We start from the raw sequence: 27,826 nt of genomic DNA, 5'->3' as shown, positions 1-27,826 counted from the left end.
AATATCTCAAAATATTTATAGTATAGAGAAACAATTCATCGAGTTAGAATTAGTCTTTACCTAGATGTTAGTTTTCTGGGATATTGTCCATATATGCATAATATACGCATATTATACGCATATTCAAAGGTCTGAATTATAATGTTGTGTCCACAAGCCAGTATTATATAATATCTCAAAATATTTATAGTATAGAGAAACAATTCATCGAGTTAGAATCAGTCTTTACCTAGATGTTAGTTTTCTGGGATATTGTTTATATGCATAATATACGCATATTATACGCATATTCAAAGGTCTGAATTGTAATGTTGTGTCTACGAGCCAGTATTATATAATATCTCAAAATATTTATAGTATAGAGAAACAATTCATCGAGTTAGAATCAGTCTTTACCTAGATGTTAGTTTTCTGGGATATTGTCCATATATGCATAATATACGCATATTATACGCATTTTCAAAGGTCTGAATTATATTGTTGTGTCTACGAGCCAGTATTACATAATATCTCAAAATATTTATAGTATAGAGAAACAATTTATCGAGTTGGAATCAGTCTTTACCTAGATGTTAGTGTACTGGGATATTGTCTATATGCACAATATATGCATATTTCGAGCAATATTCAGAGATCTGAATTATAATTTTGTTACCACGAACCAGTATTATATAATATCTCAAAATATTTATAGTATAGAGAAACAATTCATCGAGTTAGAATCAGTCTTTACCCAGATGTTAGTTTTCTGGGATATTGTTTATATGCATAATATACGCATATTATACGCATATTCAAAGGTCTGAATTGTAATGTTGTGTCTACGAGCCAGTATTATACAATATCTCAAAATATTTATAGTATAGAGAAACAATTCATCGAGTTAGACACAGTCTTTACCTAGATGTTAGTTTTCTGGGATATTGTCCATATATGCATAATATACGCATATTATACGCATTTTCAAAGGTCTGAATTATAATGTTGTGTCCACGAGCCAGTATTACATAATATCTCAAAATATTTATAGTATAGAGAAACAATTCATCGAGTTAGAATTAGTCTTTACCTAGATGTTAGTTTTCTGGGATATTGTCCATATATGCATACTATACGCATATTATACGCATATTCAAAGGTCTGAATTATAATGTTGTGTCCACAAGCCAGTATTATATAATATCTCAAAATATTTATAGTATAGAGAAACAATTCATCGAGTTAGAATCAGTCTTTACCTAGATGTTAGTTTTCTGGGATATTGTCCATATATGCATAATATACGCATATTCAAAGGTCTGAATTATAATTTTGTTACCACGAGCCAGTATTATATAATATCTCAAATTGTTTATATTATAGAGAAACAGTTCATCGAGTTAGAATCAGTCTTTACGTAGATGTTAGTTTTCTGGGATATTGTCTATATGCATAACATATGCATATTATACGCATATTCAAAGGTCTGAATTATAATGTTGTGTCCACGAGCCAGTATTATATAATATCTCAAAATATTTATAGTATAGAGAAACAATTCATCGAGTTAGAATCAGTCTTTACCTAGATGTTAGTTTTCTGGGATATTGTTTATATGCATAATATACGCATATTTCGAGCAATATTCAAAGATCTGAATTATATTGTTGTGTCTACGAGCCAGTATTACATAATATCTCAAAATATTTATAGTATAGAGAAACAGTTCATCGAGTTAGAATCAGTCTTTACCTAGATGTTAGTTTTCTGGGATATTGTCCATATATGCATAATATACGCATATTATACGCATATTCAAAGGTCTGAATTGTAATGTTGTGTCTACGAGCCAGTATTATATAATATCTCAAAATATTTATAGTATAGAGAAACAATTCATCGAGTTAGAATCAGTCTTTACCTAGATGTTAGTTTTCTGGGATGTTGTCTATATGCATAATATACGCATATTCAAAGGTCTGAATTATAATTTTGTTACCACGAGCCAGTATTATATAATATATCAAAATGTTTATATTATAGAGAAACAGTTCATCGAGTTAGAATCAGTCTTTACGTAGATGTTAGTTTTCTGGGATATTGTCTATATGCATAGCATATGCATATTATACGCATATTCAAAGGTCTGAATTATAATGTTGTGTCCACGAGCCAGTATTATATAATATCTCAAAATATTTATAGTATAGAGAAACAATTCATCGAGTTAGAATCAGTCTTTACCTAGATGTTAGTTTTGTGGGATATTGTCCATATATGCATAATATACGCATATTATACGGATATTCAAAGGTCTGAATTATAATGTTGTGTCTACGAGCCAGTATTATATAATATCTCAAAATATTTATAGTATAGAGAAACAGTTCATCGAGTTAGAATCAGTCTTTACCTAGATGTTAGTTTTCTGGGATATTGTCCATATATGCATAATATACGCATATTATACGGATATTCAAAGGTCTGAATTATAATGTTGTGTCTACGAGCCAGTATTATATAATATCTCAAAATATTTATAGTATAGAGAAACAGTTCATCGAGTTAGAATCAGTCTTTACCTAGATGTTAGTTTTCTGGGATATTGTCCATATATGCATAATATACGCATATTATACGGATATTCAAAGGTCTGAATTATAATGTTGTGTCTACGAGCCAGTATTATATAATATCTCAAAATATTTATAGTATAGAGAAACAGTTCATCGAGTTAGAATCAGTCTTTACCTAGATGTTAGTTTTCTGTGATATTGTCTATATGCATAACATACGCATATTATACGCATATTCAAAGGTCTGAATTATAATGTTGTGTCCACGAGCCAGTATTATATAATATCTCAAAATATTTATAGTATAGAGAAACAATTCATCGAGTTAGAATCAGTCTTTACCTAGATGTTAGTTTTCTGGGATATTGTTTATATGCATAATATACGCATATTATACGGATATTCAAAGGTCTGAATTGTAATGTTGTGTCTACGAGCCAGTATTATATAATATCTCAAAATATTTATAGTATAGAGAAACAGTTCATCGAGTTAGAATCAGTCTTTTCCTAGATGTTAGTTTTGTGGGATATTGTCTATATGCATAACATACGCATATTATACGCATATTCAAAGGTCTGAATTATAATGTTGTGTCCACGAGCCAGTATTGTATAATATCTCAAAATATTTATAGTATAGAGAAACAATTCATCGAGTTAGAATCAGTCTTTACCCAGATGTTCGTTTTCTGGGATATTGTCCATATATGCATAATATACGCATATTATACGCATATTCAAAGGTCTGAATTATAATGTTGTGTCCGTCCACGAGCCAGTATTATATAATATCTCAAAATATTTATAGTATAGAGAAACAATTCATCGAGTTAGAATCAGTCTTTACCCAGATGTTAGTTTTCTGGGATATTGTCTATATGCATAATATACGCATATTATACGCATATTCAAAGGCCTGAATTATAATTTTGTTACCACGAGTCAATATTTTATAATATCTCAAAATATGTATAGTATAGAGAAACAATTCATCGAGTTGGAATCAGTCTTTACCTAGATGTTAGTGTACTGGGATATTGTCTATATGCACAATATACGCATATTTCGAGCAATATTCAAAGATCTGAATTATAATGTTGTGTCCACGAGCCAGTATTGTATAATATCTCAAAATATTTATAGTATAGAGAAACAATTCATCGAGTTAGAATTAGTCTTTACCTAGATGTTAGTTTTCTGGGATATTGTCCATATATGCATAATATACGCATATTATACGCATATTCAAAGGTCTGAATTATAATGTTGTGTCCACAAGCCAGTATTATATAATATCTCAAAATATTTATAGTATAGAGAAACAATTCATCGAGTTAGAATCAGTCTTTACCTAGATGTTAGTTTTCTGGGATATTGTTTATATGCATAATATACGCATATTATACGCATATTCAAAGGTCTGAATTGTAATGTTGTGTCTACGAGCCAGTATTATATAATATCTCAAAATATTTATAGTATAGAGAAACAATTCATCGAGTTAGAATCAGTCTTTACCTAGATGTTAGTTTTCTGGGATATTGTCCATATATGCATAATATACGCATATTATACGCATTTTCAAAGGTCTGAATTATATTGTTGTGTCTACGAGCCAGTATTACATAATATCTCAAAATATTTATAGTATAGAGAAACAATTTATCGAGTTGGAATCAGTCTTTACCTAGATGTTAGTGTACTGGGATATTGTCTATATGCACAATATACGCATATTTCGAGCAATATTCAGAGATCTGAATTATAATTTTGTTACCACGAACCAGTATTATATAATATCTCAAAATATTTATAGTATAGAGAAACAATTCATCGAGTTAGAATCAGTCTTTACCCAGATGTTAGTTTTCTGGGATATTGTTTATATGCATAATATACGCATATTATACGCATATTCAAAGGTCTGAATTGTAATGTTGTGTCTACGAGCCAGTATTATATAATATCTCAAAATATTTATAGTATAGAGAAACAATTCATCGAGTTAGAATCAGTCTTTACCTAGATGTTAGTTTTCTGGGATATTGTTTATATGCATAATATACGCATATTATACGCATATTCAAAGGTCTGAATTGTAATGTTGTGTCTACGAGCCAGTATTATACAATATCTCAAAATATTTATAGTATAGAGAAACAATTCATCGAGTTAGACACAGTCTTTACCTAGATGTTAGTTTTCTGGGATATTGTCCATATATGCATAATATACGCATATTATACGCATTTTCAAAGGTCTGAATTATATTGTTGTGTCTACGAGCCAGTATTACATAATATCTCAAAATATTTATAGTATAGAGAAACAATTCTTCGAGTTAGAATTAGTCTTTACCTAGATGTTAGTTTTCTGGGATATTGTCCATATATGCATACTATACGCATATTATACGCATATTCAAAGGTCTGAATTATAATGTTGTGTCCACAAGCCAGTATTATATAATATCTCAAAATATTTATAGTATAGAGAAACAATTCATCGAGTTAGAATCAGTCTTTACCTAGATGTTAGTTTTCTGGGATATTGTCCATATATGCATAATATACGCATATTCAAAGGTCTGAATTATAATTTTGTTACCACGAGCCAGTATTATATAATATCTCAAATTGTTTATATTATAGAGAAACAGTTCATCGAGTTAGAATCAGTCTTTACGTAGATGTTAGTTTTCTGGGATATTGTCTATATGCATAACATATGCATATTATACGCATATTCAAAGGTCTGAATTATAATGTTGTGTCCACGAGCCAGTATTATATAATATCTCAAAATATTTATAGTATAGAGAAACAATTCATCGAGTTAGAATCAGTCTTTACCCAGATGTTAGTTTTCTGGGATATTGTCTATATGCATAATATACGCATATTATACGCATATTCAAAGGCCTGAATTATAATTTTGTTACCACGAGTCAATATTTTATAATATCTCAAAATATGTATAGTATAGAGAAACAATTCATCGAGTTGGAATCAGTCTTTACCTAGATGTTAGTGTACTGGGATATTGTCTATATGCACAATATACGCATATTTCGAGCAATATTCAAAGATCTGAATTATATTGTTGTGTCTACGAGCCAGTATTACATAATATCTCAAAATATTTATAGTATAGAGAAACAATTCATCGAGTTAGAATCAGTCTTTACCTAGATGTTAGTTTTCTGGGATATTGTTTATATGCATAATATACGCATATTATACGCATATTCAAAGGTCTGAATTGTAATGTTGTGTCTACGAGCCAGTATTATATAATATCTCAAAATATTTATAGTATAGAGAAACAATTTATCGAGTTGGAATCAGTCTTTACCTAGATGTTAGTGTACTGGGATATTGTCTATATGCACAATATACGCATATTTCGAGCAATATTCAAAGATCTGAATTATAATTTTGTTACCACGAGCCAGTATTATATAATATCTCAAAATATTTATAGTATAGAGAAACAATTTATCGAGTTGGAATCAGTCTTTACCTAGATGTTAGTGTACTGGGATATTGTCTATATGCACAATATACGCATATTTCGAGCAATATTCAAAGATCTGAATTATAATTTTGTTACCACGAGCCAGTATTATATAATATCTCAAAATATTTATAGTATAGAGAAACAATTCATCGAGTTAGACACAGTATTTACCTGGACGTTAGTTTTGCGGGATATTGTCCATATATGCATAATATACGCATATTATACGCATTTTCAATGGTCTGAATTATATTGTTGTGTCTACGAGCCAGTATTACATAATATCTCAAAATATTTATAGTATAGAGAAACAATTCATCGAGTTGGAATCAGTCTTTACCTTTACCTTTAGTTTTCTGGGATATTGTCTATATGCATAATATACGCATATTTCGAGCAATATATATGTAATAATACACAAGAAGATGACTATTACATCACACGCGATATTTTTATTACAAAAAGTGTTGAAATGTTTTACAAAACACATCAAAATTATGACAAAACTTTTACAAAATATTGCAGTATACAGTGGGATGAAGGAAATAGCGTTTTAGAGGGTTTAGATTTCAAACATTACTAGGAACCTCTCGTGCATAATTCCGTGCCGCCGCCTCTGTTATTGTGAATGCGAAGAGACAGATGGTTTTGCTCAGTACTTGTTTGAGGTATGGTGCTTTTGCACAGTTTGAAAACATTTCGTCCAGCCTATCTACATTGCTGGTTCCAAATTATGCCATTACGATATTGATTAACAGTTTGTCACAATCATTCTCCGAGCATGTACTAATCATTGTCGTTTCTGGCGTGCTTGCTTTTTCGCGAATCAGTACTTCTTATTACATTCACAATCCAAAACGTTTTAAATACGAGCGATCTTGATTCAAAACTGGGCAACCGCAGGCATATAGTCATGCAAACTGTTACGACTGGACAAGTTGAACTGAGTTGAGATGCGACAGTGTCTGACTGGTTTTAAACGTTGTCATTAACATCACATTTTTGCAAATGAAAACTATAAATTAAACGTTTCACATAAAACAGTCAATCTCGCTTATGATTTTTCTTAGGTGGGGTGGAGTAAGATTTTTGAGTATTCGAAACATTAGAAAAATCATGATAGACGTGGTGACATGTAAACTCACGAAAAATCTAAAAGTTTAACTGATTTCACTGTTTGCCGGTACTTAGAAAAAAAGAGACTCAGACATTCCACGTGAGACTCGCGTATTTCACACGAGATTCATACATCAGTAATGTCAACAACAGTGTGTCCGTTTTTGGCGATTTGGCGTGGAACCGGTAGGGACCCATCGTTTAACAATATTGGGCGATGTTCAAGTTGGTTACTTTGTTGCAAATTAGTAACGTAAACCGGCCCGAGGCAGTCCATTCGAATACCTTCAACTTCTATAAAGTCACGCGAAAATGTATCTCGATTTTCTTCGTCGCTCCTCCTATCGTCTGCATCAGCGATGTCGGAAGTGTGAAAGTCTTTGAATGATGCCGGAACTCTCCCGACTGAGGTTAGTTTTTGTATAGCGAGGCGAACGAGGTCGTCAGTGTTGTCGTCAGAGCAGTCCGACTGTAAACTCGAAGGTGTGTCCTCCTCGTCCAACGACCGGAAATCGTTTTTAAATATAGTCAAACGCCAATCAGAGTCACGAATTTCCTCGCCGACCTCGTCCACGCAAGCTTCTTCTGCACGGCCGCGGTCTTCAGAGTATGATGATTCAGATGATTTTGTACCACACATATCTAGATTTGGTAGAGAGTTTGACATACAGCTCTGTAGAGAGTTACGGGTGCATTCACACGGACATGAACTTGCATCATTCAAAAAAAAACTATCTTCCATCAATGTTTGTGGGTAGTGCATTTCTGCACAGGCGTAATTTTTCCGAGTGTGCACGATGGCTTTGGCTTGGTCTACTTTCATCCGTAGACTGTCATTGGAAATAATACTTTCCGTGTATCCAGAGTCTTTGGAGTCTGCCCTGCAATTCTTCTCTGGATACCTCATGTAGAACGCCTTCATTACATAAGACATTTTGTTGTACGAATTATCCGCTAAATCAGCCTCGGCACAATTTCCAAATACAAATGAAACTTCCCCGTCCTGCTGTTCACAGCTTGAGTAGTCATCCAGTCCCGGATTGTCAAAACCACCTTCTTCATCGGTTTTATCGGCGTCTTCTGTTAATATACGAGTGGTATCATCGTCAGTGTATTTGTTGTCCAACCCTTTACTGAATACGCCAATCTCGACAAGCGCTTCAAATGTACGATTCCTTTTAACAGTTTTCTGCTTCCTCCATATTTGTTCATTGGCTTCCATCTCGATTCTTGCAACAGTTCTTCTCATGCTACTCTCTTTCTGCAGAAATAATGAAAAGAAATAATAGGTTACTGATTTGTTAATACACAATTTTTATCCGTTCTCTTTAGTGACGTAGCGCTTCTATGACGTCAAGATGACGTATATGGGTGAAGGTTAATGTTTGGTTACGTAAGCGATCGTCACCAAGAATATTGTAAACTCTCGAAAACACAATGTTCATGATTGGAAACACTACTGCAGATCAAAACAATATCAACGCTTTTAGCGGCATTTGCGTCACCCATATATTCAATTGAAGCGCTTCGTCGTCTGAGGGCGCCACTTACAGGGCAAATGTTTTACTGACAGTTTTTTTTTAAATTTTACCCATGTCATTTGACCGACTGTGTCGCCATTCGTACAATTTCTCTGCCTACAAATCATCACCTTACTTACAATTATATCACAAGTGATTACCGCATTGGACGTGGATTCATCATGTTATTACATGTTTTCACATTGCAATTTTGAGAACATATTAGTAATTAGTTTGCATTTAGCTACTAATTAAGATGAACAAATTGGTTAATTTGATGATGTTCTCTGACATTTATGACAACCATTAATACCCACCTTATAACTAGATAAAGAATGTTTTACCGTATTTTACCGACATTTTGTGGCTCGGCGTTTAAATGTAGGTATGTAGATCTGTTTAATCCCAATCCCAATCGCTCCCATCCATCACACCTTCGCGTGCACAGGGCGAGAATAGACCATTTTTCAGTTCGATTACGTCGGTTCATTACAGGATCGGTCGCTGGCTCCTGTAAACCCAAATTTGCACAGGCGACTAAAATAGTTATTTAACTATAAGTATTAGACATCTAGCTAAAAATTAAGATGAACAAAACGGTTAATTTGATGATGTATTCTGACATTTATGAAAACTATTAATACCCACCTTATAACTAAATACATATTTCTTCGCTGTATTTTACTGGCATTTTGTGATTCATAATGATATCTTTAAAACTCAAAAATGAATGGTATGTGAATCTTTTTCAAAGAAAAAAAAACAACTTTTGACGACAACCCTTTTTATCATTGGTTTCTGAACAGCATGAACTAAAACCACGTTGTATAGACGGCAATGGATTCTTATAATCCGTTTACAACTTCCCGACGCTTGGCGGACAAATTACAGGGCAGCAGTCATCGCGCCATGTAGTATTCGATGTGGGTTCCATGCATACCTGAGACTTGAACGGCGATGACCACCGCCTGTTCAAAAAAAAATAAATGAAATTTGATAAAGTGCTCGCTGATACTGGATATGATGAAAAGAAAAACAGAAAGATTAAAGCCTTGAGAGTGAATTAATGAAAAAAACTGCCACTAGGTGGCGCCTGGTAATCCAGTACATGCAGTCCGAGGTCTCAAACACTTTTTATATTTCCATGGATGACAATGTTTGGGTGAATTTCTCCAAAAACAGGTTTCAAAGATTCCCGCAGCTGTGCGATTCATGCTATTCTCTTTCTGCAGATGAAAAGAAATCACAGGTAAATGATTTATCAATACACCATTCATATCAGTCGCGCCCTCTAGTGACAGAACGCTCACGTGACGTCAAAATGGCGTATATGGGTGAAAACAACGTCGTTCAGACCGACAACTGTGTTTGATAGAATATGCATTCGCCATCTAGAATATAATAAAATGTCTGGGAAACACAATCTTTATTGCTGAATAGACAACTAAAGATCAAAACGGCATTGACGCTTTGAGCGATCGTCGTGTGTCACCCATTTACGTCACAGAAGCGCTTCGTTGCTTGATGGCGCAACTTATATGAAAGGTGTATTTACTAGCAGGTTTTTTTTAACCGGCCAATAATATAATAATTTTGTAGCCAGAAACTGACCGACTGCGTCGCCATTCGTGCAATTTCTCTGTCTACAAATAATAACTTTACTTACACAAACATATCACAGGTGACTACTGCCTTGAACTTGACCGCACCTTGTTATTACATGTACTCACGCTACGTTGCAATTAACGGATATGTCATTGCAGTCTGTGAGTCCGTGTGGGTCCCATGCGACAATTACAACGCATTTAAATAATTTTTTATGAAACTTGAGCGACGACGAAAATCGCTTTTTCAGTACAAGTTTTAAAAGGTTCCTGCTGATATTAGCCAATCAGATTCACCCTTTGGAAAGAGTTCCTTTTGCACCCCATCTGCCCATTTGGCGGTCGATATTTTTGCATAATGAGTACTCGGCGGTTAAAGACAGCATATCAGGCTTCTGCGCGTGCGCATATGTTATGGTAGATTTTTAACAGGTCGAACAATTATAACAGTTTCTGCTCAACAAGGTATATTATTACTTTGGCAGAGTTATATTCGATGTGAACACATGTAACCGGGAGATAACCATCGAACAACGCGATTATATCGGTCGGTCCTACCGTTGTCACCGGAACACGCTAGCGTTGATTACTTGTATTTCGCCCGACATTCCAGGGTTTATGGCGTCGTATACTGACGTTTAGTGCTTATATTTATTTCATCAAGGCAATTTTATTACTCGTTGTGTATTGTACATACATGCGCATTTCATTAAATTGTTCATTTAACCGGAAGTATGTTATTCTAGTCCATTTTATTTGGGTTCAATTAACCCCAGGGTAGCGTGCTGCTTTTGTTTGTTCGGCGCGCGCGAAATGTATATCATGTATAAACATTGCTGGTTCTCGTCGGTAGCCAGTGGATACTTACAAAAATACATACGAACTATTAAATGTGTGATGACACAGATGCTCGTGAATCGAGAACATTTTGAAAATTGTCATTGGAAACTTGGCCAGGAAAGATCTTGCAATACAGTCTTTTACAAAATGTCTGTTTTATCCAGTATGATAATACTAATATTGACCCCAGTCTCGGTCGATAAACAGATTTGTTTACCTCAGTCAACGTTTTCCCCCCGAGAACAATCTCTCTATGCGTGTTCGCGTTGATTGTCATGTTCAAAATGGCATGCCGAAATGAATAGCAAATATTCCAAATGAACATTGACTATAATGGCGTTTTTGGCGCTTAGTCCGAGCTAAGCGTTCACGCACACTTCGCTAGCCCGTGCTAAGGGTCTGGACCGGGTTCAATTTAATCCGTTCTTAGCTTTTCTAATCCCGTGCTAAGCGTTCCGCACGTTTTCTTGGCACGGGCTAAGGTATTTGACCTCCTAGCCCGTGCTAAGGAGCTGTGCGTGAACGCTACCAATGCTATCTTCGGGTCGACATATATATATATTTGTCGACCTAGGCCTGGATCAATATTTCTATAATATCTTCAGACAACTATGTTCGTATACAAACCAACCGTTGGAAAGCTTAGAAAAAATTCCCCCGGGCTGAGATATTTATATTTACTTCAAATTTTGCAAATAGTCCGCCTTTGAACAAGAAGTCTGTCGACAAATATAACTGTGAATGATATTGAAGTTTATAATACATAGTAACCTATGGTAAAAGCGTTATAATATAGCCAAACCACCGTGATACAACCATCATTTTCTCGAAAATAAGGCTAGTTACCCCCAACTTATCCTATTCTTATATTGCTTTGGAGTACAATTTATTGCAAAATGAATAAATTCTGGGTATTTTCATTTATGAGTAGGCTTCTACCTTAAATTCGCCGTGCTAATCTCGTTATAGTTTTAGATAAAGGTAATTTTAAGGTATATGCAAATTTGGGTCGGAGCCATCAGACCGTTTAGCATTGATATCAGATATCTCGCGTCATTTTTCGTGTGGATATTTTTGTAATTTCAACTTACCCATTAAGAAAAATGCTTTTTCCTTACATGCGAAAGCTAATTGTGGGGTTTCTTGACGACTTGACGTAGACTCCGTTGTGAAGAAATTACTCCGGTCACAGCGTAAAACGGCAACTAGGACCTTTCTATGTATCTATCTATCTGTCTACCTACGTTTAATCCAGGAGCTCATGTCTAAACTCCAAGCGCGGTTAGTCTCGCTGCCAAACCTCGGGTCTACTTGACGATAAAGGTACGCGACGGGTGTCACTCCCGGCGAAACCGCACGGCAAGGTTGCTGCCGACCTCGTTGCGACCGGCTTCACCACAAGTGGCGCCCTTTGGGTACTTTTATCGTCAAATAGACCAAGGGCGGTAGCCAAAAGTGCTTGGGTTAGTACAATACTAGAAATAATACATGAATAAAATAAGTTATTCGTAACATTGCAGTTGGAAATAAAAAAAAAAAAAATAACAACACGTATTGCCGTGGTGACATTTTTTGACTCAACTCGTACTGGTTTTGTACCCTGCTCAGAGTCCGAGTTTTAAAATACATACGCCTCGCGCTTACCGATCTCCTTCCCACAGGCAGCCTTCAACTTTGTGGCCAATCACCTCACTACGCACGAAGTTTCCGCTGTTGTTTCATCTAAATCCGAACTACAAAATATATATGACAACCGAACTATTTATTAATGTTTGACTTCTGAAAAAACGTTAATACGAACAATTTTAACACGGACTACGTTGTGCAAGGTACACACGTTTTATTAAAAAGATAAAAGTAACCGGATGACTTGAACATAACTGTGTTAACCGACAGGAACTTGTAGTTCGAACATATTCGAATATATGCAAATGAGTCGTAAGCAAATCTGCATTGTGTAGTGATAATAAGAAGTATGGTGTGTCATTAGGGCCATAAAATAAACCATGACACATGTATGACGATTTAAATTTAAAATATGAGCAGTTATTTTATCACTAAGCTAGGTAGTCATCAGGGAACGCCCATTAGTCTCTGCCACAGGCTAATTTGAATATTAATGAGCGGATCTATGTTTTGCCTTGACATGAGTGCGTTCGCGTCCCATGGCAACGAAAGGGTTCCACGAGGAAGTAGATGTATTGGTCCGTTGCTATGCGAGCGAAACTCGTGTAAAATGTATAAAATTTATTTTAAAATCACGCCCAGTTCTTGCCTGTAGCCAGGAGTTTGCTTGGGGTGGGGGAGTATTTTTACTCTCTGAGGCACCAACGAGCGACTTTTATAACGCTTAGGACAACTTCTTTTTGGGGGAGATGCTATCCCGGAAAAGTTTGAAAATTGAACTTTCTGAAATGGCATTTCCTGCGTTTTTGAGAAGAAAAATCAGAGACACTTTATTGGATGAAAACAAAAGGTTGAGTATATCCGTTATGAAATGGCCTCCAGATTTTAATTAGTCTTTGATTTAAAGCATACATAATCATGTTCTAACCCAATAATCTTGAGAGCCTTAACTTAATTTTAAGACCTAATATCCTTATATGACATTAGGGGACTGCGATGGCACTTGACGCAATGATACCGGGATCCGCCGTAGACGACAGTATTTTCATGCGAGGTCAATTTCGAATCACCAGGTCATTCTTAAACGCGTAATTGGGACTGAATCAAGAATCACTTTTTAGTACCAGAAATCAACCAAAGACGCTTATTTAGTTGTAATTTGCGCTGTCAAGACAAAGTTCAGGTTAATGAAATAAGATTGACGACGTTTTCCCGGGAGAAAAAAATTAATTATTTGTTGAAAAAAGCGGAGATGAATTGACACGCAAAAAATCGTGACGTCGACACGCGTGCATTGCAGCGTAATGGAAATTGTCTACAGTACACGTACACGCACCTTTCGATGACGTAGATTATTTTGCGGACGCCATACAGACAATTGTACTATAGATAGTAAGAGCTCGTGCCTTTTTCCACAAATTTAAATATATTCTTAACTATTGCTTTACCTCTAAAACTCACACCATGCTATGATCATTCAGTGCTTTGTACTAAACGACTTCATCACTTAACAAAGCCGATTTTCAGGATTTATTGGCACAGGGAATCAGGGAATCTAATGGCCAACAATAAACGTGACGTCTCATTGCGGCCACGGCAGCATGTCATCGCCAAACATTGCATCGTAAATAAATGATGACAGCGATTTACTAGGCCTATGGCCTGTGAACTCATATGATTTGTGTGATGTACACACGGTGCGACTAGTAACAATTGCCTATACCTATCGGTCTTGCACGGCAACCGTTGTCACGATGCGTATCAATTTAGCATCTATCTAAAGCCCAAAATTAGGGCCGATATGTGTAAATACTTGTAGATTAATAGTCTGGTCTATGTAGCCAGCAAGAACGGCATTGGAAAAATGATGAGCTCGGATGTAGCCATGTCTAGGGCATGGATATGATTTATAGTTTGTGCCCATTAATGTAAGGTTATAGTGTCTATAAAGTATGTGATCATGATTAATCTTCATGATCATTTGTGACCACGCCATTGATTATTCGGCATAGGCTACCACACACTGTATAATATTGAGCAGAAAGTCATGCAATAATTGCATTTCATTCACCACATGAATTGGCATGGCTGGCTGTACCCATTCTTACTTTTTCATGGCCATTGTTTGGCCCACTACAATTTTGTTGTGATTTAGGTGGATTTTTGTCACATGCAAGAAACAGCAAGGGCTGCAATGTGTGCATCAGAAATGCTCTTATCATGCTTGTGATGTTGCTATTGTAGGTAAATGGCCACAGCAGGAATGCACATAACTGTCATTTATTAGGCAGTAACTGATAGGGGCCAATTCCTTGTGCTGATGTCTACATACACATGTACATCAGTGAAGGTTTTGCTGTCACCAGCTGTCATTCTTGAAATGGTGCCACCAATCAACAGTTCTTGTCACTTACCTCAACCTGAAACAATGACATGGTTGTCTTCCAACTAATCATGCTAGTGATGTCTATAGCAACTGGCCAAATTACAATCAAGTGGCGGGTGGGTCACAGTCAAGTACAAATAAGCCATTCACTTCCAAAGAACAAATATAATCATTCCTTCCGATCAAGTACTTTAACCCCCATCTTGATTCAAATGACATAACCAAAAGAATTAAGACATCACCTACTTCCTATAACACACAACACCATATTCACATAATTGTTCATACATGTATACATGTATAAAATTACCAATGGCTCCAGCAAACCATTTGCCCATATTTATTTAACACTTTATTTAAAGAGGGTAGGCCAATATAAAATAAAGTAATTTTCATTGGGCCCTCTGTAGGGACACAAAACACAATATACACACTATAGGCTTGAGCCATTTACAACAAATTTTTCACTAAGATAAATTTTGTAAGTTTTCTTAAAAATGCCTAAAGAGGCTGAATTTCTGATATAGAATGGCAAGTTATTTCATAGGGTTACCCCTCTATACTGAAACGTCCTCTGACCCATGGATGTTTTCCATTTAGTAATGCGTAAATTATTTTTAAGAGAGGAACGTGTACTATACTTGTGGGTTTGGGAGATAGTACTGAACATTTCACTTATATATAAAGGCGCCAAGCCATTGGTTGCCATATACATTACGATACCTAGAAAATATGAAATTCTGTAATCGATAGGCAAGATACTATATTTTTTGAACAGTTCAAACGACGATTGGCTAAAGTTGTCAGAGGAAATCACACGAACTGCCCTTTTCTGAAGCTTATACACCCGACATAAATTTGATTGACTAGTATTTCCCCATACTATACAGCAATAGTCCAATAACGACTGAATAAATGAAAAATACAATGTTCTTCTGACGGAAATAGGTGAGAAGCTGCGAACTCTCATAAGAACACCGATTCTTTGGCTAAGTTTTTTACATATCAACATGATGGTCCCATGATAGAGTTTTATCTAAGACCACCCCGAGCGACTTTTCGAAACTGACTGTTTTAATTATTTCACAATTGAAGTTAACCAGAAAATCTTCACCAATATTATTTAGCCTTTGACGGGATCCAACAAGCATAGATTTTGATTTAGATGTGTTGATTGACATGTAATTGCAATTAACCCAACGCAAAATTCGCCAAACATCATCATTAATGCACTTTGTGACTACATTGATACTTGGTCCAGATGATAACAGAGTTTGATCGTCCGCATACATATCAATGGAACTGTTTTCAAGAAATAATGGTAGGTCATTAATAAATAGAAGAAATAATAATGGTCCTAAAATCGAACCCTGTGGTACACCATGTCGAATATTGACAGCATCCGACTGTTTACCCATCAAATACACAACTTGCTTTCTGTCAGTTAAATAAGAATTAAACCAAACAAGGGAGATTGGAGAAATGCCATAAATTGAGAGCTTATTTAATAATACATGTTTATCTACCATATCAAACGCCTTGCTTAAATCAAGGAAAAGCAAACCACACAATAAGCCATCATCCATATTGCTAAGTAATGCATCGCATAGCTTAATCATAGCTGTATGGCAAGAATGTGATTTCCGAAAACCTGACTGCGATTTAGAAATTAAATCATTACTGTTCAAATAATGGTATAAGTGATCATGCACGTGTTTTTCAAAGATTTTTGAGATTATTGGGAGAAGCGAAATTGGACGAAAATTACACAAGTCCTGGGATCCGCCCTTGTGTAATGGAATAACTTTGGCATGCTTAAACATGTCTGGAAAAATACCTGATGTTGAATAAATAAACAATACTTTCACAAATGAATGGAGCAGAAATACGCAAACGTTTAGATGATGTATTGTCAAGGCCAGCTGACTTAGAACTAGATAGTGAAAACAGTTGGTTCTTCACGAACTGGCATGTGACCGGCGGAATAACAAATTGTCGAGTATTGGTCAATTTGGGTTCAATAAATTTCCGTAAATTCGTAAAATATGGATCACCCACTGAAACATTGGGTCGTAACTTGTCGGCAACAGAAGCGAAATGTGTATTGAAATTATTAACAATTTTTTCGAAGTTATTGCCAACTGAAATATGAACGTTGAGAAAGTTAGATTTACCACCACTGATCAAATCGTTAAGGGTTTTCCACAAGGCGGCACTGTTGTAGCTATTGATTTTGATAAGTTGAATATAATGGTTTTTCTTAGCGGCCTTGATTAAATTAACTACCAGATTACGTTTGGCTCTATATTGGTTTAGGACAGTAACATCACACGAAGTACGTGCACGCCTCCGAAGTTTGTCTCTTTCTCTAACTTTAAGTAGAATGTCCGTATTCAGCCATCCTGGCTGTCTTAATTTTTTCACACGTCTGTGTGATTGAGGGAAGGAACGGAATTTGCGAACCACGAATATAGGGTTATGGTCCGAAAAACCCAAGTTGTGAATGAGAGCCAAATTAACATTTTCATTATGATTTACATAAACATGGTCCAGACATTTATCGGACGCAGGCCTCGTAACACCATTAATAATTCGAGAAAAGCCTAAGTCAGCTAAGCAAATAAACAAGTAGTGAGTACAATTAGATAGAACATCATAATTAAAGTCACCAAAAATATACATTTCTTTGCCTTCTAGGTAAGCTTTTTCAATGTTATGAGCTAACAGCACATCTATGTTATGAACAGTACTTGGAGGTCTATAAACGCAACCAAGTAAAATAGACCTACAACTGGGTGGAGTTAATTCAATCCACATAATTTCAAGAAAATTGTTCTCAAGGTCAAGTCTACAACTGAAAACAACGTCGGAGTTGATGAAAGCCACAAAACCACCCCCTCTCCCGCGTTTGGACGGTCCCGCCTAATTAAATTGAAACCAATAATATGAAACTCATTGTCATGGTAAGACGAATTGAGAAAGGTTTCACATACAAAAAATAAGTCAACTTGTTTTTTACAATCAGCAGTAAGTATCAAATTAAGCTCGTCAATTTTGTTAGATAAATGGTTAATATTAATAAACCCAAGCCTCAGACCATTCTGCAGGTTTAAATTATTTACGAGATTGCAATTGTCCGAAACACTACAACTGGAGTGGCTAGAAACGGCCGTCTCATCCTGGCCGGATATCTAAAAGTTACAGTCATTGTGTCAACACAGGTGGCGCTATTCAGCACAGACCTGTGTCTTATGACGCATAACTAGCCTCTGAAGGCTAAATATCCATCCGCTACCATTTTTCTCAGCGTTTCTGCCGCGGAACTATATAAAAGTATTTTTCTTGTATTTTTCTTCTTTCTTGAACACATCCTCTCCCGATTTTTAGCAAGATTTAATCTTTAATGAGTTGATAAATTAAAATAACACACAACACTCATCAGAATATCTTATTTTATTAACATTAAATTGCATGTAAATTGGGAGGTCAAAGGTCTAATTTTTCTCAATATTGCATTGACACGCAGATCGCCGCAAACCAACCGAATAGCGCCACCTGTGTTGACACAAAGTGGAAATAGTTCCGACCACTTTTCCCATAGTTCCACGCGCGGTATGTGTCAGATCGGTTGGTTTGCGGCAATCTGCGTGTCAATGAGTTACAGTGTTTCTGCTTGTGACCTTCTTTGTAATCCATCTACTTTTGTCTTGTGTTTCAATTATATAATGTTAGTCAAAAAATGTCAGCTTCTATTATTTGAACACTCTGGAAAACACAATCCCATTATCAAGGTCACGTTTATATTGTGCTGGTCCTGCCAACTCTGGGTCGGCGTAATCCATAGGCCGCCAAGTAAGACTTCCGGGCGCCGCTTACCATAGCAACAGCCAGGCGTCACTTTTTTGACTGACAGAGTGTCGCGTGCCTTTACCAGTATAATGCGAACTCAAGAATAACTAACTGTATATCACAGGGTTCAGCTTTATTCTATGTCAAAGTGAGCAATTTTTCTAAGACTTCCAGCCCCGCTGGTGATACACATTAGTAATCCCCCTTTTAGAAAATATAGTGCATTAAAAACAGACCTTCGAGCGCGCGCGTGGAGGAGGTCGTCCGAAGACCCCCCCCCCCCCCCCGGCTGCAGACATGCAGTTGCATTTTATATTCGTCTTTCGCTATCTTTTCAAACTTCCCCAGCTCCGCAAGCACGGGTGGTAAAAACTGTCCCGAATTGTGACCTCGCATAGCAGTCGAACGGAAACTGGGCAGGCGCGAGGCGCTCCGCATCACCCCGAGGCGAGGACGCGAACGCACTCCATGTTGAATCGACGATTCACATCTACGTCTTCTACCGCAGGATCTACTTTTTCATTGTTTTAACATTTTGAAAATATTTTAGCACTGAATGTAAAAATATTTGATATATTCATATTTTAAATAACACACAATTTTTTTCAACAGAAGCTTAGGATGTAAAAAAATAAATGAATTTAAAAAACGCGGAATACCAACAATTTTGGTATACAATTTCGCCTGTGGCAGAGTCTAGTTGCGGCTCTCTGTAGCTCCCTAGGTCAGTCATAAGCTAGAAGACTCTGCAAGGAAGAGTGGCCGGTATTAAACTAATAATGGTTCGGACATTCTGATTGGTCCATCATGTTTTCATCAGCGCTTACGCTCGTGGTCATTCTATACATGTATATATTGGCTGGTCCCCGCCTCTACGCGCAAGCTCAAAGAGGCAGGTAATGGGAATACGCCATTAATAAAATATGAAATCTGATTGGTCGGGACATGGATTCTTCTAATTGGCTATGCAATAGTACTTCCGGGGCACTTGTTCAAACATAGCGGCAAATTTCAATCTGATGTTGTCGACGAAAATTGCCCTATCAAAGAGGAATATTTGCCAAAAAGGAGGCACTCCATGGTCTGACTCAGCAGAATCTAGGAACGCACCTTTCACGGCTTCATTGGGGAGCCGGACGTACAATCCCTCATTTTAAAAGTGCAAAATAAAGTAATACTTTAATAAATAAAGTAATAAATACTCACACGTATCAGCAGTGTGGTACTATGTAGTACTTTTTTTAATATTACATGTACAGCCAAAACAAAGTCAGCTTGGACGTTCAGTTGCGAGACATGACAAAATAAACGCAGCCAGTGCTACATTTCGAAAATAAAAATACAAAATAAACGCGCCGGCCACGCGCGTTGGAAATAAATAGAACGCGTTGTGAAACAGTCTCAGCAGCCACTCACGCAATATAATTATGCTATTTTAAAACGCATTGTGCATGTGGGAAATCGATGAGTGAACTCGAGCAAAATTATGCTAGTGCGAGAATTCGCTATATTACCGGCGGAGTACTCGCTAAAACATCGAGAAAATTTGCCATTTCAAAGGGCACCCCTTACAAATAATTTTGTGAACATGACGTGCAAACAAGGATATAGCAAATTATCTTTTTTTCTGTAATATTCGTGTGTAATCAGTAATTATGAAAATAATTTATGGGTGCAATGAATTATTCTTAATATAAATTTCTGAATTATCTTGTCAAAATCATTTTTTTTTTCAGTTTTTTTTTTCTCCCAAAAATCGAAATAATTTCACAATGACAAGAACTAAAAGTAGTGTTCAACATTGTAAAATGTTGACTTCATGACACAGCAAACTCATGACTGACCGGAGCCGTTGTCTTTGTTGAAAATTCGCCAATTCACCATAATCGTGGTTGTGAACTGTTTCGCTGATTTTTCAAAATATCATATGGATACTAAGTATTTAATTCATATTCACCCCAACCATAGACCTTAGTAGATATTCTAAGGTCTATGCCCCAACTAGTATTCGAATATTTTTTTCGGAAATGTGAGACATTGTTCAAAAAATCCTGGACAAGGATATGTCTGATAACAACTAATAATACGCAATTCTCCATGCAGTACTAGAAATTATTGCTGATACTAATCACGTTTTTATCGGAAAGTTACTCGCACGTGTAGTAGACGAACATAATAGTACTGTCGCATGTCCTTCGTCTTAGCCACATAACCGCCGCAGTTAGCTTCATGTATGTAACATCGAATATTTAGTTTGATGATTGATAAACTTATATTCACCGTTGCTTTCATGTTACGTTAATACAAACATGATTTAAACTTGTACCTTCCGGTGTTTTTTTCTTAGCCGAAATATACAGAAATAGCACGTGCGTGTGCGTTTCCGTGAGTAAAAGAGGCAGGTGAGACTCCTTGCCGCATTGCGTTCTATTCATTTCCAGCGCGCGTGGTCGGCGTCTTTGATTGCGTTTATTTTGTTCTCGAAATGTGTCACTGGCTGTGTTTATTTTGTCATGTCTCACAACTGAACGTCCAAGCTGACTTTGTTTTGGCTGTATGATCACCGCATGGACGTACGTCCAGTCGAGCGTCGGCTTCAGGATCACCTGATCTCATGTCAAAACACATGCGCATTTAGGAACTTCCGGAATCGCATTTTAATGCTCATTGCAAAATGGCGGGTTGTCAGTATCTGCGGTCAATCACGCCCAGCCGGGTCAAGTGATCTGACGCACAGTTCAGCAAAATGTATATAGAGCACTGAGCGTTGTGTCGTCACCGGAAGCGCTGTCCCAGCACAGGGAGCCCAGGAACTATAATCAACTCCTTCGAAGGAGCAACTAATATTCTTCAACCTGGTATTTTTTTTAGATTTTATTTTTCATTCTTTTCGTCTGTTTTTTCGAGTTTAAAAAATGTGAGTTGGCTGGAGCCTTCATCCCTTGTCTATTTCTTACACTAGATACCAGCCGATACCCCCCCCCCCCCGCTCATAGAGACTGCGTATTACAGTTGATTATAGTTCCTGGGCTCCCTGTGGTCCCAGCACAAACCTGTGCATTGACGCTGCAGTCGGCGTCTTCTACACCGATCTGACGCATATCGCGCTTGGTGTGCCGGGAGTTTGTTCGAAATTTCGAACGTTTCGAAGTCAATTGTCGATTGCCACGTATTTTACGGATATATTAAATCGTTTCAGAGACCTGTTTACTAAATAATGATAAATGAAACTTAGAAAGCTTGTATTAAAGAACAAACTGGGCCCAAATCGCGCAAATTGCAATAAGTTTACGCTGGTTCGGATGGAGTTCTACGCGTGATTTTATTGCGCTCAAGGACGTTCTATTTTCGAACTAGTTGAAACCGGAAATAACGCAACTACTTTCGAACTTCAAACACAAATTTGATTATCGTTATTATGTGTTAGTTTCTGTTGTTTCAAAGATTGAATTATGTATGACAATAATATTTCACTCTATAAACAATATTTCACTAAAATATGTGATTCAAAGGCAACCCAAATTGTAAAAAGCAATATCAAGTTCCGCGTATAAACACTGTTGTAAAGAGGCGGCGGAGCGGAATTTTAGCCAAAATCGGCTAGTAAGGCGTCATATTGCAACCGCAACCGTGGGACAGCGCTTCCGGTGACGACACAACGCAAACCTGTGTCATATGACGCCTTACTGGCCGATTTTGGCTAAAATTCCGCTCCGCCGCCTCTTTACAACAGTGTTTATACGCGGAACTTGATATTGCTTTTGACAATTTGGGTTGCCCTTTTTTTCCCACGGCCGACAGCTGAAGTCAAGGAAACAGCACAAACTCAACTTTTATGTAATGTTGAGCAACCAAATTTATATATGTTGTACATGTAGGGGGGAATCTTGTTAAACTGTTCAGGAGAGTCTCAACAGCTGCCCCAAAGTACAGTTTTCTGAGAGTTTTTGGTCTTTGATGATGTTTGCCAAGCGGTAAAAATGCGCGGATATCCGTCCCCGAGAATATTAGAAAACAAACGCTCACGCAACCGTGAAGTGGAAGCGCGCGCAATCGTTTTTCGTCGGTGGTGGCGTTGTTAAATATTTATTGATAACTTAATTTATCCAATATGAGTAACGTGCCAAAACGGCGAAGAAATTAAATATAGATAAAATGCTGCAGTATCCAGTTTGTGTGTATATTTATAACTTATAATATTATTAATTATTATTTTACGAATAGCTGATCTTTCAAAGCGGAATGTACAGTATCCCTGATCCAACACTTTCTTTGCCTAACACCCTTGAGAAGACTCGAGGTCTGGCAGCGAGACTAAAGCGCGATGCGCCATGTTTGTAATGTGAGGTGCCTTCAATAAGTTTTGAGACTTTCGTAGGGCAGTTATAATCATCAAACACTCACCATATGTCTAAGGAGATAATCTGCCAATTTCATTTATTCCTGGTTGAAAGAGACGGCTGTATGTTGACGTTAAGCGAACCCTACTAAATCACGCTCGTCACAGCTGACTCTTTGCCAAAATGCAGTCGGGACGGGAGGACACTTTAGAAGTGCGATACGTTATACAAGTTTGTGTTAGGCCCGGAAAGAATGCTATGCAGACGTATGAAGACGTATGAACAGCTTCAGACTATTTATGGATTAAATTGCATCGGCAGCGCATCGGTGTTTCGTTGGCACAAACAGTTTAAGGGTGGCAGAGAGTCTGAGAGACGATGAGAGGTGTAAGAGGCGGAGGGAATTTCGAAGTTCGTCCCATGGATGTCATTTCCAACAGAACAATGCATCAGTCCACAACTCCATCCGTGTTTCGAATTATTCGACTGAGATGGGCATCAACGCAGTTTCCCGTCCTCCCTACAGTCCATACCTTACTCCCTCTGATTTTTGGTTGTTCCCCAAGCTCAAAGAACACCTTAAGGGAAGTCGTTTTGAAACCATTGGGGGAGATGGAAGAGGCTGTGAAAACGTTCACACCAGAGGACTTCCAGTGGGCCTTCCAAAAGTTGTTGGAACGATAGAACAAGTGCATTGCATCTAGGGGGGGGGTACCTTAAAGGAACTAGAGTCCCGTGCTTCTCCGAGAAAAAAAGTGTCCCTACGAAAAAAGTCTCAAAACTTATTGAAGGAACCACGTATGTTACGCCACGCGCTCGAATACGCTTTTCTGAATGGCGAAAAGATAAATGATAGATTCGCCATCTATACTGTCGATTTACAGTAACCAAATTTGTTGAACTACGTACATGGCTTATGTAACCATCTTCTCGTCATATTAGCTGTTTCGTGAATGGCAGCACAGATTGTAAAAAAAGATTATGACAAAATATAAAGTGTATAATAATTTGATTTGTAATGTAAGCTCACCTTGGCAGTTTCACGCTGTAGTTGTCTCTTCAAGGCCTCCTTCTTTTTTCTGTTTTTCCTCAACCGGTTGCTATCGTGGTAGATACAAGAAGGACACATAAGTGTGAATACCACCGACGCCAAACCAGAAAATACGGTATTAAGGTCACTATTTCACGTGCGGCAATCGTTCTAATTTCGTGTCAACAACAATGTATTTTACGCTCTACAAAAGTCCAACACAACGCGGCGCGACGACCACCGCGCTCTGGCACATTCACATTTGTTTTATTACTACAAAGAGTTACCATTTGTTAAGCATATAAGACTTATTTCCTTTAATGTATTCCTTATTTCCCGACGCACTGTCTTTTGGAACAGTACATTGTGTCATCACAAGAGCGCGTCAGAAATTAGTAATTTTATTACCAATGAACCCCAAAACCGTGACCATAGTTATAGCTAAAAAATAACTATAGGGTAAACTAGCAATAATCCGTGTTCGTTAATGGTGATCATTTATGCAAATGACCATGACGCTCGACGAAATTTAAGTACGCGTTCAAAAATTACAACCCATGATTTAGTTTATATGTTTCCCTAATACTATGTTTACTCACCATATTCTAAGAAATAAGGCAGCGATGAAGCAGGCACCAACCATAGCAGATACTGTATATATCACAGCCATGTCACCTGCAACAGATTTGAATCGAAAATATTAGGAAAAGTCTGAATTGATTTTCTAAGCGAATATGAAAAACACAATCACACCATCAATTATACGGGGTAATGTCACATAGACGCGTTACTCAGAAATATACCAGATTACTGGGCGTTTAACATAACTTCACAACGTGGATTCTAAAATCTGACAACGACGCATATCTGAACATCAATTTGTCCTTGGCAATGCTCGAGCTTTCGCGAATTAAAACGTTGTCGTATACAAAAGCAGTAACATTTTCAAACGACACTGGTTGATTATTTTAATGAATATTATGTACACTGTGTGTCTTTTATAACATAATATCGCATTACGTGCGATTTTCTTCAATAATTATTCTCGCCAAATGTCATTGTGATACTAATACTAAACATATGACTTTGAAGGTTAAATGAAAGTCATAGTGTGTTCTTATCATATGAAACGGGCAACTCTGTAATTGAATATTCCCGTTTTACCTGGTAATCTACAATTTATCATGCTGCAAATGTCATCGTCACACTGATTCACCCATTTAAAGGATCAGATGTGACGATTAGGTGTATCAATTCTATTTGCCATTCACTAATGTTTCCGTGTCAGATTGTTTCAGAACTCTTACTAAACTAACACGCGATTATAAATGTTAGTTATGTACTGTGGAACTTTTTGGGGAATTTTTGAAAATGTGAAACAAATCATGATAAAATGAGTAATATAACAATACTACTGCCATTCCAAGTATAGTGTATACAATACAAATTCACTATACGTATTGCACTGTGACATGATTCACCCGTACTATTCATATATTCACACAGCTTTAGATCGTTTTCGGTTAGCATCGGCGTGGAACGCGTAGAAATGCTTACAGCGTAGAACGCGCTGCAGCGATCCCGGCTGCGACGTTTCAATTGCAGCTTTGCCGTACATTTTTGCTTGATATAAAAAATACCCTAAAGATCAAAACAAAGTATCTTACTTAATATCCATTCGAGCACGCTCGATGTCTATTTCGGATGGCTGAAGTTCCTTCAAAACTTGAAAGCTACCCCGAAAAAAAAAAACAACAGCGAGCGGGGCAGCACCAGTGCAGCGAACGACAATTTGTTATGCGCAGTATCGTTGCGCAATAGTTTCAGTTACGTCTTCCATGTGATATACCCATGTAATATCCACTTGGCGGGCAATATACCATGTAATATCCATTTTTATTCAATGTCATGTGACCGAGTCTCAACCAATCACAGCAAGCGTAACAGCAGTGAGATGTGATAAACACATATGTAGTATCCACTTGGTGGGCAATATACCATGTAATATTCAAAAAGTGTGATATTTCCCGTATACATGGCGTGCATTGGATGGGGTCATTCCTTCAAAAAGTGTGATATTTCCCGTATCCTCGGGGGCGCAGCTACGTCACTAGACGTTCCACGTTGCTAAGACGCGCACCACTGTACATGCATTTCTATAGGCTCTGTGCGCGCTGCTGTGAAACGCCGGGGAAAATTCGAGAAAAAAAGTCAAACTCAACTTTGAAGTAACCTTGAACAATCAAATTTATATAGTAAGTAAGTAAGTAAGTAAGTAAGTAAGTAATACCTTTATTGAAATCATATCCTGTTCAGGATCTGGATTTTTAAAATACAATAAAGTTTCAAATAAAAATATATATGTTACACACGTAGAGCTAATCTTGTAACACTGTTCAGGGGAGTCTCAACAACCATCCCAAAGTACCGTTTTTTGCTAGTTTTCGGCATTTGTTTTCACCGCGAGGGTTGCCAAGCGGTGAAAATGCCCGGATGTCCGCCCCGAGGAAACGTGGCGTACATTGGATGGGGTCAGTCCTTCATAAAGTGTGATATTTCCCGTATACGTGGCGTACATTCGATGGGGTCAGTCCTTTGAAAAGTGTGACATTTCCCGTATGTAGTGTGATTGGATGGGGTCAGTCCTTTGAAAAGTGTGATATTTCCCGTATGTAGGGTGATTGGATGGGGGTCAGTTCTTTGGAAAGTGTGATATTTCCCGTATACATGGCGTACGTTCGATGGGATCAGTCCTTTGAAAAGTGTGATATTTCCCGTATGTAGGGTGATTGGATGGGGTCAGTCCTTTGAAAAGTGTGATATTTCCCGTGTGTAGGGTGATTGGATGGGGGTCAGTTCTTTGAAAAGTGTGATATTTCCCGTATACATGGCGTACGTTTGATGGGATCAGTCCTTTGAAAAGTGTGATATTTCCCGTATGTAGGGTGATTGGATGGGGTCAGCCCTTCAAAAAGTGTGATATTTTCCGTATATAGGGTGATTGGATGGGGTCATTCCTTCAAAAAGTGTGATATTTGCCGTATGTAGGGTGATTGGATGGGGTCAGTTCTTTGAAAACTGTGATATTTCCCGTATACATGGCGTACGTTCGATGGGATCAGTCCTTTGAAAAGTGTGATATTTCCCGTATATAGGGTGATTGGATGGGGTCAGTCCTTCAAAAAGTGTGATATTTTCCGTATATAGGGTGATTGGATGGGGTCATTCCTTCAAAAAGTGTGATATTTGCCGTATGTAGGGTGATTGGATGGGGTCAGTTCTTTGAAAACTGTGATATTTCCCGTATACATGGCGTACGTTCGATGGGATCAGTCCTTTGAAAAGTGTGATATTTCCCGTATGTAGGGTGATTGGATGGGGTCAGTCCTTCATAAAGTGTGATATTTCCCGTATGTAGGGTGATTGGATGGGATCAGTC

At 37.2% G+C, this 27,826-nt stretch overlaps 1 protein-coding gene across 3 annotated transcripts; it reads right to left on the bottom strand.

Moving 5' to 3' along the window:
* Positions 1-6,508: 6,508 nt before the first annotated feature.
* Positions 6,509-25,345, bottom strand: LOC144356196 (uncharacterized). 3 transcript variants are annotated; one of them, XM_085508339.1, is made up of 4 exons: positions 25,191-25,345; positions 24,987-25,062; positions 24,388-24,457; positions 6,509-8,453 (listed from the first exon to the last, which is right to left on the bottom strand). In XM_085508339.1, exons 2-4 carry the CDS (start codon positions 25,055-25,057, stop codon positions 7,320-7,322), a joined length of 1,275 nt encoding a protein of 424 aa, XP_085364465.1. In that variant the 5' UTR covers positions 25,058-25,062; positions 25,191-25,345; the 3' UTR covers positions 6,509-7,319. The 3 variants fall into 3 exon arrangements, with proteins under 3 accessions (XP_085364465.1, XP_085364464.1, XP_085364466.1); XM_085508338.1 differs by lacking the exon at positions 25,191-25,345 and having other exon boundaries at positions 24,987-25,179; XM_085508340.1 differs by lacking the exons at positions 24,388-24,457; positions 24,987-25,062; positions 25,191-25,345 and adding an exon at positions 9,057-9,165.
* Between the last annotated feature and the right edge of the window lie 2,481 nt (positions 25,346-27,826).

Source organism: Saccoglossus kowalevskii, chromosome 15 (genome assembly GCF_978046115.1).
Source record: "Saccoglossus kowalevskii chromosome 15, keSacKowa6.1, whole genome shotgun sequence".
Taxonomy (NCBI): domain Eukaryota; kingdom Metazoa; phylum Hemichordata; class Enteropneusta; family Harrimaniidae; genus Saccoglossus; species Saccoglossus kowalevskii.
Note: the sequence above shows the minus strand (reverse complement) of the source record. Positions and strands in the feature narration are given on the sequence as shown.